At 50.9% G+C, this 12,500-nt stretch overlaps 1 protein-coding gene across 1 annotated transcript in view; it reads left to right on the top strand.

The window, feature by feature from the left end:
- prex2 (phosphatidylinositol-3,4,5-trisphosphate-dependent Rac exchange factor 2) overlaps positions 1–12,500 on the top strand; it is a 53,058-nt gene that overhangs the window by 39,309 nt on the left and 1,249 nt on the right. The window contains exons 36-39 of the mRNA XM_076171305.1: positions 6,326–6,392; positions 6,485–6,675; positions 9,368–9,470; positions 11,656–11,723. Coding sequence (XP_076027420.1) covers positions 6,326–6,392; positions 6,485–6,675; positions 9,368–9,470; positions 11,656–11,723 — 429 coding nt within the window. The remainder of the gene's footprint in view (positions 1–6,325; positions 6,393–6,484; positions 6,676–9,367; positions 9,471–11,655; positions 11,724–12,500) is intronic.

Below are 12,500 nucleotides of genomic sequence, written 5' to 3'. Positions count from 1 at the left end.
AGGAAATGAGGTTGCAGAGGAGTGGTGAAATGGTTAACGATGAACAATATCTCCGTGTTGTTCTTCTCCTTCAGCTCTGTGGGTGAATCATTTATGGGCACATTAAATAATAAGTGGACACTGACAAAATAAGAGCAAGCAAACCGTGTCAGCAATGCTTTTCTATGATCCCACCCAGAATCTTACCTTCACTCAATAGGAGTAAAGTCAACATTACCAGCCGGCCTCCATACAGCCTCTCTCTCTCTCTCTGACCACAGAGCGGGCTGTGATGTCACCCCTCTCTCTCCGTCGCAGTGCTCCAACCTCAGGCACCTCGTTATCCTTGGACACTGGCCACAGCCCCGCTTGGTCTAAGCCACACTATGTGGCTGTAGCCAGAAGCTGACTGACACACAGAACCGGCCCGGCACACACACAGAGCTGAACCGGATGAACTGCAGCGCTCGGGAACAGGCTCGCATTAAACCGCAAACCCCCCGTGTGCACGTTAAGCCAGAGTAGCATTGTTTAGGAGATTTAATCAACATTGCATGTGGAGAAAGAAACAAGACTGCAGAGAGGATTATGATTTGTGCAGCCACTTTTTTAAATTCTACAATTGGTATCATTTGTAGTCGATTATCTTGTGGTTCTACCTGGAAGCCTGACAGGGAACTTCATTTTGGTGGCCTGGTTAATACACATTCCTAGATGATGTGACTGTGTGTGTACGTGTGTGTGTGTGTGTGTGTGTGTGTGTGTGTTGTCATGCTGCCCGTGTCCAAGCTTCCTTTCATTGTCTCCGTCTTGCACTCCTCCTTTTAAGCCTTTGCCAGCGTGCATCATGGGTATTACCCTTTTTCAGTGCAGTCACGTAAATGATACTAGTGTGAGATTTCCCAGCAGCCTCCCGTCTCTGACTTACGCACGCCCTCCGCACAACAGGACGCAGTGTGAGCGGAGAGCACCAGGCAGGAGGGGCTGAGGAATGCAACTGACTGTGCTCCGCAAAATATAAACTGGCAGAAACAAATCACAATCCCGTGCTGCGGGCCCCCCGGGATCAGCCGGTGTATACAGCCGGCACACGCACCCATCATTACAATATTTGATGAGCCGTCTCCGCTGACACGTGCGTATACGGAGACCAGATCTGAAACCCAGAGGTTTACAGAGTGGCAGTTTCCACAGGCGTGTTGTTTATGCTTCAATCTCCTGCCATTTTCTCACCATGCAGAAACGGGTACGTAATGTGTGTGTGATTAAAAGAATACAGCATTGCAGCATGAGGGAAACATCCAGATGCACACACTCCCTCTCCCTCTCCCTCTCCTCCCTCTCCCCCCCCTGCACCTCTGCCTTTGCACGCCAGCGGCAAGAAACTTGAGAACAAAGAGGAAAGAGTCCATCCCGATCAGAAAAGCATCTTCCCCAATTAGGTCACGGCAGCAAGCGAGGAAGGGAAATAGAAAGGGGGGGGGGGGTATAACCTGTCAGAGCAGGTTGGAAGGATGGACTAGATTGTTGATGTTGGGGTGAAGACGAGGAGGAAGAGGAGGAGGAGGAGGAGGGGAGAGTGGAGGAGAGAGGGCACAGAGGAGGGAGAGGAGGGAGAGAGAGAGAGTGTGCAAAATGTTTTATTCAAAGGTAGAGATTATTGCCGGATTCTGATTCTGCAGTTATTGACAGAGCGTCTGTGGAGTGTCGTTATGATGCATCTGTGTGTGTGTGTACAGCTCAGCCGTATAGGGGAAACAAAGGAGGCAGCAGCATCAACCTGTCTGTGCTGCTGGCGTACACACACAGAGACACACACGAGTATCAGCAGTAGTGGAGTGTAAATATTAAGGAATTACCTTGTGAAATTATTTACTTCTTTGGTAAGAAGCCATGAAATAAACAGGATCCTGTTGGGTTTGTGCCACAATAATCCCAAAGCTGTGGAATAATGGAGCCGTCCTGCTATTTTCAGTCAGTAAACACTCGGTGTGTGTGTGTGTGTGTCTGCTTTGGCCTTCCTCCTGTGATTCCTGCTCCGCCAACAACAGGGAATCGCTAATCACACCTCTGCAGTGCCATTTGTTTTGATTAGGCAGTAATAAAAACGCCTCTCGCTCATTGCAGGTTACAGTGTCAGTTACACACCATCGCTCCCTCGTTCCCCTCCTCCTCCTCCCCCCTCACCCCCTCAACCCAAGACGACATTGATCCGCCACTTCCGTGTTTCGGTGTGTAATTCTGTCGAGGTGCCGCACGTACGACCCGATTAACCCCACGAGCGAGGAGGCGATTGCGAGCTGCAGTAGTACACACTTTGTTTGTCTCACACACCTGCCTTCATTTGTGTAACCTTCACTAACAAGCTGTGAAGTGATTCATATAGAAGCAGGAGGTTTCTTCCAAGTGCCTTAGTTCAGTGCAGGTGCAGTGTCTGAGTCCTAGGTTCTCCTGTGGAAGGAGATAAGACTTGGATTCCTTGGAGTTGTGCTCAGAATTCTTATGTTTGTGCGGCATTTTGTATCTCAGCCGCAGCAGCAACAACACAAACAGAAAACGAGCTCCTTTCTTCTTCACAGTTGGGGAAACAATGAGAAAGCTTCAGTCTGTGCACCGGCAATCTCAATCCAGCAGAGCACTGGGGAGGGGTTTTGTTCTGCTCCAGCTAGTGTTCACTGAACCCTCCAGTCTTAAAGCCCAGTAAGGCTGAGCGGAACCGACCCGCTTCCATTTACCATCTCGTCTTTGTCTCGTCTGCAATGATCGAAGCCCCACAAAGGGAAACCGCCTCTGTGTGTGTGTGTGTGTGTGTGTGTGTGTGTGTGTGTGTGTGTGTGTGTTTGTGTGTGTCTTGTACGTCTTAATGCCTGTCCTCAATGACGGTGATGTAATGATTAGACAGACAGAAGCACTAAGACCCCCATTAATAGCGATCTACTTTGCGGCGTGGCGGTCCGGGCGTTTGCTTCCTCCCCCCTGATGAACACTAATGACTGTGACAATGACCTCCACCTCTATAATTGAATTGTGAAATGAAACGAATGCAACATGTGCGCTGCAGTAATTGATTGTTAACAGCACACACACACAGATTCCAGTGTGTCCCGTTTCATAAGAATACTTGTTTTTATATACCCGGGTAAATAGTGTGCGTGCCTCAGGTGTATGTTGCAGCTTCCCCTGCTCTCTGGCTGCGTGTGTATTGAGCCGTATGTCATGTTGCCGGTCATAAATATGTCGCTGGAGGTGTAAATAGGAAGGCGGTACGGAAATGACCTCCATCTCGCCGGTGTCAGCAATCGCTGCTCGGCATGTGAGGACATCAGCGAGCCCTCGTTAGCCTGTAGCAGCTCCCAAACACGCCGCAGGGGGTTGTGGGGGATTTAATAACGGCGAATGAGGGATTTATCATTCCAGCATCTGTGGTTTACATGGACCGGCGTGCACCTCAGAGAGGTCATACACGTGGAATGCGGTAAATTGTGAACGCTTGACTCGTGTCCTCGTGGCCGAGCGGGCAAGAGACCAAACCACGCTGAGTCTCTTCCTTTCACTGGAGGTGTTTTAGACGCCACCGCTGTTTCTCACCAACAAACCCACACTGCTGCTCTGTGGATGTTTGTGTCTGAGCTCTGACTGCTGATGCTCCTCTGCTGTGTGTTCTGTGTTCTGTTGTCATGAAGAAATCAAAAACAAACAGAATTAAATATTCTAAAGCAGTAGAAGGCAGAGCAGGTCATCTCTGGCCTGCAGCCAGATCCTCCATTAGGCTTCTGCTGGGTGGTGTGTGTGTGTGTGTGTGTGTGTGTGTGTGTGTGTGTGTGTGTGTGTGTGTGTGTGTGTGTGTGTGTGTGTGTGTGTGTGTGTGTGTGTGTGTGTGTGTGTGTGTGTGTGTGTGTGTGTGTGGAGACACTGAAAGCAAAAATGTGAACAGGGGAACAGATGAAACGGAGTCACAGGCCTGGCTGCCTCTCTTTTGTTGCACACTGTGCTGTCACAGCGCTGGTGGGCCGGCATTTTGATTGGAGGAGCAAAAACTTCCCCTGAAAAACTTGTGACTGCGGCGGCGGAGAAGCTGCACGTCTGTGAAGCTTTCTGACGCCTGCAGCAAATGATAACCGCCGTTTGCAAAGGCTGCCGGGAGCCATCAGCGTCTCGTTCCACGCCGGCTTTTGCTGATCTCCATTTAACCGAGGCAGCTGGAGTTCAGCCTGGTGTGAGAGTTTAGCGGGAGGCTAGGACCGAACCTGAGCGCCAGATGGAAATGGAAACCGTATAGTTACAGCCTGTGGACTGAGGCCTTCTACCTAATATGTATGTAATGTGTTGTTAGCCACACAGAGAAGTGTTTGCTCTCGCTGTGTGTGGGCTGGAAATGTCATTTTTCATCTACAATGAATGTTTGTAAGGTGCCTAGTTTGGTTTCCAGACCTCTGACAGAACATCCTGAGCCCTGTGGATGTGAGACAGGTCCTGTGGAAACCACACATCCCTATTAAAGTCTCATTACAGACCTCCAGGAGAGACGGCCCTGTTCCTTACACTGTATTTTTAGATCGCTCCTCGCAGTGCGGCGTGGATGAGCTCATCAGCTACTTCCTGACCTTGCCCCTGCCGCCGCTGAATATGTGAGCCCGGAAGTTTTTAGTTTTCCCAGAATAGAAACAAAGTAAAGGTGTGTGTAATGTTTAGATAAAGCTGACGGGACTTTTCTACAGAAGGTGACTCCTCCTCAGATACACAGATGGAGAGATTAAAGTCCCAGAAGCTGGACAAGTGTTCTTACAGCATGCTGAGTGTAAAGATAACAGGCTGGGCCGCCGGAGAGTAAACATGTGGGAGCGAAGGTGAGTTTTGATGGTGAAAGTTCTTTTGCCGGTTTCACCTTTTTAGTATTTTTATCTCATCGCTGGATCTCAAATTCCCCCTTTGTTCGACCTGTAAAGTAAAGAAAGTGCTGTTTGCTTTGGAAAGAGTCGGACGCAACTAAGTGGTCAGGCCTCACACACACACACACACACACACACACACAGGCGAGCAATGAAAAGCTAGAATACAAAGTGCGTTAAACAATAGACCCAGACAATCACAGTGTTTGCCCCCTTTAGTGTTATTGGCTGTTATCAGTCGTTGTTCCACTTTATACGCTTGCCGGCTCTTTATTGGAATAATGGAGGAGGTTAGTATTTCATGATGCAGCGCTGAATAATTCCCAGACTGTTGTGAGCATCTATGGAATGATAAGGGTTCAACCAATTACATGGGCCGTTAGCTCCATCTGAACCCGTCCACACACACACACACCTCCACACACACACACTCTCTGCTGGTGCTCATTTGCGAGTGCAGGTGAGAGGATAATTTTGCCGGGCAGGGATTAAATAAGCAGAGAAGTGAAGGAGTGAAAGGTGTGAGAGGTGGGTGAGGTTACAGGTATTCACTTAGGAACGGATGAAATGACAAACACTTCACTTGTAATCAGACTTCCTGTGACTTTGCTCATGGAGGCGTTACTTCTGCTGCATAACTTCTGCCTCCCTGTGCTGATTGTGATCACTTCCCTGCAGACTGAGTGCAGACGAAGGAGCTGTACATTAAAGTCCCGTGTTCCTGCATCTGTTACAAACTGAACTTTGCCTTTACATTATGTTTGGATTTAGCAGAAAGGCATAAACAATAAGGATGGCTTCAAGCACGGAGGTAATGGAGTGTGTGATCCTGTTAGGAGGGCTTTAATGTTGTGTAGTAGTGTGTGTTCTAGCTATTTTTAGTCACTGCTGGATCACAGAGGTTTGTCAGCGTCACAAACTGCTGAGCTTGCACCAGTCAGCCTCTATAACGGACACATTGCGGCACACAGCCTTTATGTTTCCCCCCCTGTGATGGCGGTCCGGTGCTGCCTCCTCTGGTAGAACACGGGAACTGCAGCGCCTGGCCTGTACTCCATGAATGAATGAGGCAATGGCATCTGGAGCGACGCCCGGGACGCGAGATGCTTACGTCTGCGTTACTGCTGAGCTGTGCCCGACTTACTCCGGTGATTGATTGTCAGAGGGTGGAGCTTTGTAAATGAGCCGCTGGCCTACTTCTCTCCCAGGAAGAGAGACGGCGCTCCCGTTGACCCTGAGTGTGAAGGATGGAGAGCGAGCAAAGTGTGTTGTTCAATCAGCGGGGGCGACTAAACGGAGAGACAGCTTTTGTAGCGTGAATGTTTCTCCGTTGTGTGTCTCTCTCTCTCTCTCTCTCTCTCTCTCTCTCTCTCTCTCTCTCTCTCTCTCTCTCTCTCTCCTTCATCCATGTCCAGCTGAGTTTCCTCTCTAAATCCCAGTTGTTCTTCCTCCTTCAGGGCGTTCTACCTGGATCAGTCCAACATGCCGGCCAGCTCAGCACCCAAAGCCGCCCTCATAGACAAGGTACCGCCATCCTCACCACCTGCCACGCTGCATCCCTGCACATTCCTCTCCTCCCCCTGTCTGACCCCGCCCCTTCCTGTGTTCCTCCCCAGCTGATGCGTCCCCTCAACGCTCTGGAGGAGCTGTACCGGCTGATGGAGAGCTTCATCAGCTGCCGCCGCACCGCCTCGTGTCAGTACACGGCCTGCGGGGCCTCGGGGGTCGGGCTGCTCACCGTGGCGTCCGAGCTCTGCTCCCGTCTGGGCGCCACGCACATCGTCATGTGCAACAGCGGCGTTCATCGGTGAGTGGATGCCTTCACCTTCACCTTCACCTCAATCTGGCTTTTGCTTATCTGACTCTCCTCCTTAGTCTGCGGCTCCTCCATTCTCACTCCATTCTGTCCATTAACTTCCTTCTACTTAGGCCTACTTAGACTCTTTAAGTATGAATATCTCTTTAAGCAGGATGTAGACGGGTCCATTACTCCCATTCTCATTGAATTCTATATCTGGCTCCCTAATTCACCGCCGGCTGAGGGAAACATTCATCAATGCAAGAGGACAGAAATATCCTGATCGTTTGTCACCCCTGATCCCCCGCCGCAGCCTTCATCTTTCATCTACAACTTTCTCCCCCACACATCTCTCCCTCTCTCTCTCCCTCCCTCTCTCTCTCTCTCTCTGATACCCTCCGCGACAGTTTCCATATCTTGTAGTTTCAATCACACACGCACACGCACCCACACACACACACACTCTCTCCATGCCTGTGCTGAGTATGACTGATGGTTTGTTGGAGTGCGTCGGACGGAGCCGCCCGCTTCCCTGAGCTCTAATAGAAAGTTTCTGTCTGTGCAGTGGCTGCTGCGACTTTATTAAGCCGCCGCTCGCGTGTGTGCGTGTGTGTGTGTGTGTGTGTGTGTGTGTGTGTGTGTGGTTACAGGCTTAGTGTACGGTGACACAGCAGCAGCCGTATTCTGTCTCTCTCCACAGATGTGAGTGACGGCTGTGTTACATCCCGTAAGGTTTCAATCCTGCACCACAAAATCATCTTCATCTCCTATTCCACAGATTATAATCCTGTGTAATCTGGTAGTTACGGACAAAACTATCCCACTAGTTTCCCCCGTATAAATGCCAGTGTAACCTTAAAGTCTATAGCCGATGTAGAGTGAAACCCAGAGTAGTATATTAGTGATATGGAAATGAGCGTGGCAGCCATCTTTGTGCTGTATTGATTGGATTAGTTTGCTTGATGGATGAGTTTTAATAACAGTGAAAGCATGATATTTCGGGGGCATCAGCAGTTTGCAATATGCTGCACTCCCCTCCCCTCTCCACACACTCACACACACACACACACACACACACACACACACACACACACACTCTGCATTCACATTGCAAGGCACAAACTTTCTGTTTGTTTCTTCGCACGTTCACATTTCACGTTTCTCCGCCTCCTGATCCCTGCTGCCCGACGAGTCAAGTGCCGGCTTTATAGAGTGTGTAACCCCCCTCCAAACCAGGTCTTAAAATGAGAGTCCCAGCAGTGTGTCCGTCCCCGTCTCCCTCTGGTGTGTGAGCTCAGGAGGAAATGAGAGTGTAAATGTGATACGAGCTGGATCCACATTAAACAGGGTGTAAAACACTTTATCCTGTCGTGCCGTGCTGTAATGAATAAAGGAAACCATGGGGCCTCACACACTGACACACACACACGCACTGCGTCTCTTTATCCCGCTCCAGTTAAGGCGGTAGTTAAAGATCCCTGTGACTGTTTCCCCCTCAAACGGTGCTCAGACTCAGGTGTTCCATGAGGTGATGTTTGGGTCGATTGCTTTCATCACATTTTGTTACGCCGGGCATAAAGTTCTGCAATTTGAACTTTGGGGAGGCATTTAAATCCTGATAATTGAGCTTAAGCGATGGCTTCTGGCAGCAATAAGTCCTCTCCCCCCCGAAACTGAACATCTGCTCCGTTTGTTCCATCAGTCAGCGCCAGACGCCCGCCCGCCGTGAGAGATGGGAGATATTAGGCGGGGGAAAGCTCAAATCTCTCACCGGGCCCCTCCCTCTCCCTCCTCCCTCTCTCCCCCTCCCCTCCCCTCCCCTCCTCCTGTGGTAAAGTTGCTCAGGGGAAAGTCAATCTGGCAGCGTTGGAACTTTGGACACTTCAATTTGCAGTGAGAGGGTCTCGGATCGATCGAGTAGTGCGGCTTGTTATCATGGAAAGGTCGCAGAGTAGCTTTGGCACCTGTCACCGACTCTCTGAGGATCTATATGCTGCCATAGGTGTGTGTGAAAGAGAGTGTGTGTGAGAGTGCTGAGTGTACCTATGTGGGTGTGGAACCAAAGTTCACAGTAACTAATGAATCACAGGCTCCTCTCACACACGTCACGCCCCTGCTGCAGTGGGAGTGTGTGGCCGCTGCCGGAGGAGGAGGAGACACACCGACTCGTCCTTGGGCTCCTTTTGTTTCCCAGGATGCAATAAGAGGAAGAAGAATAAATCCTGACGACGGGAATGCTGAGTTTCCCGCCGGAGTCCTCCAAAAAGATTGAATCCCCACAGCGAGGCCAAAAGCAAAAAAAATCTCAAAGTTCTTCCTCTGATTCTCTCTCGGTGACATTTCAGTGGCGATCGAATAAAAGGATTCATTAGCGAGGAGATGAGCAAAGGTTGAAGCGGGAGAAGTGTGTGGGTAATGACGAGGTGTGGAGAAACAGGAGCACACGGAGCTTTGATGATCCTGCAGCTTTACACACACTGCTGCTGCCTTCACACACTCACACACACTCTGACATCCTGGCTTCCAGTCACAAACCAGACTGAAGCCTCCATCTGCTGTAGAAATCTGCTTTGTTGTAACGAGAACACCTCCAGTATGTTGCCTGTGAGGGGATTTGCTGAGTCAGCGGCGCTCTGGTTGCCCCGAGCGCTGGTGTCGGTGTAGTCTGACCCTTCTTCTTCTTCTCCTCTGCGACCCACAGATGTACCCTGAGCGTGACTCTGGAACAGGCCATCCTGCTGGCCCGGAACCACGGCTTGCCCCCCCGCTGCATCATGCAGGCCACTGACGTCATGAGGAAGCAGGTATGATGCTCTGTCATGACGCTCACACACTCTGAATGTTTAAATACACTTTGAAACTTTGGTTCTGGAGGTGAGACACGTTTGGCTCGGTTCTGGCTCGGAGCCTGGAGGACAGATCTAGTCCTTGTCTCTGCCTGGACCCAGACTTCAGCCCAGAGGCTTCAGTCCCGACCCCATCTTGACCCCATCCCTCAAGAAGTTGCGAGTTGCGATGTGTGTGTTTGCGGCGGTTAGTTGGAGGCTTCAGGATCCAGCAGGAGGGAGCACGACTGTCTCCTCTCCTCTCCTGTCCTCTCCTCTCCTCTCTCCTCTCAGGAAACCGGGCAGCCAGCCAGAAGCACGCAGCGCTGCATTGTCTGACCTATGCGGCTGCAGCAAAGCGCGTCGTGTCTCTCTACTGTAGTTTGTACCAAGACAGAGCGCCGCCATCTATCTTCCCTGTGAGGACACCTTTAACTTTCCTCACTTCCTCCTCCTCCTCCGTAGTCGTCCTTTCCCCCGCGTCGCTCATTAGACGGCTGAGTTTCCATTTTCTCGTGGCATCATTGACCTAAGCACCACAGAGAGGAGAACCTTCAGTCCAAATGGAGAACACAGGGGAGTCTGCTCTGCTGTGTGTGTGTGTGTGTGTGTGTGTGTGTGTGTGTGTGTGTGTGTGTGTGTATGTCCTTGGTCTCAGACGTCGGCTGATGAATATGAATATCTTTCACAGTCTGGACGACGTCTCCTCTTCCTCGCTGAACGGTGTTCCACTTGCTCACGTAACGTTTCCCGGCGCAGCGTGCGGCTCCAGCAGGATCCATCAATCACGCTCGGCCAGAAATCAGCGCTCAGCCCCTCAACGCCTTGACGCCACCGCGGTCATTTAGGCAGAATTGGTCCAATCTCAGCTTGAATTCTTAAGTTTGGCTGGCAGCTGTAACTCCCCCCTCTCTTACCCTAACCTTTCCCCCCCAAAACACACACACACACACTTCACATCCTGAGAAAGCTTGATACAGTGGCAGAGGAGATCAAACAGAATGTTCTCAAAAATGATTTATTCTCCATCCTTCATGTTTAGAACCCCAGCAGACCGGCACCACTCCCTTATTTAAGACTGTGTGTGTGTGTCTGTGTGTGTATTACCATTGAAGTGACATCTTGCCAACCACTCCCCTCACCTGAGTCTCTTTGGGGGACATTAGGGGGCATCTGAGCCTGGAGGCGCTGATAGGAATCGTGTAATTGCTCTCCCCGATGCTATCCTGCTATCAGGGCAGACGAGGCTGAGGGGAGAAGTTGTAACAGAGGTCAGACGGGCTAATGCACTCTGGGCCCCGACGTCCCCCTGAGAGGAGGAGGAGGCCGACACACTCTCTGGATAGCGATCGGACGGAGTGTGTGTGTGAGAGAGAGAGAGAGAGAGAGAGAGAGAGAGAGAGAGAGAGAGTGTATCCGTGTCTGCAAACTGGAGAAATCGCTCTACACACAAACTTCTTCTTTGTATCTGCCGACTCTGCACACGTCTATCCTGACTGGGCACAAACTCACACACACACACACACACACACACACACGCGTACTGAACAATTCCTCATCCTTCCTGCTTCTTTCTTACCCCCACACACACTCTAAATGTGCCTGTGTGCTCTCCTGCCTGTGTTCTCCCTCTGCAGCTGCGGTGTAAACGTATTCAGGTCGCCTCTTACGTCACGCTCGCATCTACTTTCCACGCCTGTGATGTTTACGAGAGCCGCCGCTATTGTTCAGTGAAAAAAAGCCTCCCCAGGATTTACAGCGTTCCCCCTCACAGGTGACAGGAAGCAATCTCACTCCAGGGAGGCTCAGGTCATTAAAACCAAAACCATCAGCTGAGATGCATTCTGGCTGCCGTGGCGTCGCCGTCGTAGCTCATCTCCCAACCCGCTCGCCTCTCACAACTACACGGATCTTATATGACAGAATTTATAACCGTGAGCCGGTCCACTCAGCAGGCGACGCCGCGGCAGAACGATCAATCTACAGAGGCGTAGGATGGGAATCGGCGTGGCCCAAATGCGTCCAAGATGAAGCGGCGAGATCCTTGCTTCTGTCCTCTGGGTCGCTGTCTGAGCTTTGTTTCCGTCTACGGCGTCGCTCTCAGCTCCTCTTTGTCAAACCGAGCCACGATCTCATCCATTGTCTATGTCCGTTTGTCTTTTAGGGGGCGCGGGTTCAGAATTCTGCCAAGAACCTGGGCGTGAGGGACAGGACGCCGTCATCCGTGCCAAGGTAAAGCTGCAGTCACTTCCTCTGCTCTCCACCTGCACCGACACAACTCATCTCCAGACTCACCAGGAGCCGTTTGGATCTCGTTCCTTGCCCTACTTTATGGAAAATCAAGTTAATAACCAACCAAGCATCAAGATAATAACCCATCACAGTGATCAACGGGCTTTATTTTCATCTACGGCCCATCTAAGGTCCGATCAAAGAGCCGTTCTGCTACGTAAGAACGGGCTGAAGTCACATTATGGCTTTCCTCTGCAGGTGTGAAGGGGTCGCTGGGGTTTGTTTGCAATCTCTCTTTATTAGTTCTAAATTAAAACAGATGTGTGTGTGCAAACAGCTGTCTCAGCTCAGCTCGCATGTGTCTGTCCTTCCACCGTCTGTCTGTCTGTCTGTCTGTCTGTCTCCTGGGTTTGTTTGTATCTTAATGAAAGCGGAGTCGTCCTGAAAGCAGCAGCAGCGGAAACGCATATTAATGACTTCACGTCTGTGTACCGTGTGTGTGTGTGTGTGTGTGTGTGTGTGTGTGTGTGTACGTTGAGTGTGTGCCTGAGCCATATGGTTCCATTAGAAAGGACGAAGGACTCCCTGTGCTCCGTCACAGCGATGAGGACTCTGCCTCGGCCATTTGCCTGTGACATATAGGTTTTCGTGTGACAGGCGGCCCTTTTGAACCTTTTAGCCAAATTGACAAATACAATTAAGTGGCGGGATGATTAGTGCGGGGACATGGCGGCCGGGCGGGCGGGCGGGCGGGCGGGCGGGCAGGGGGCAAAATCG

Source organism: Genypterus blacodes, unplaced genomic scaffold (assembly GCF_046128005.1).
Source record: "Genypterus blacodes isolate CSIRO-AG114 ecotype Tasmania unplaced genomic scaffold, CSIRO-AGI_Gbla_v1 ptg000245l_1, whole genome shotgun sequence".
Classification (NCBI taxonomy): domain Eukaryota; kingdom Metazoa; phylum Chordata; class Actinopteri; order Ophidiiformes; family Ophidiidae; genus Genypterus; species Genypterus blacodes.
This window is presented reverse-complemented; position numbering and strand designations above follow the sequence as displayed.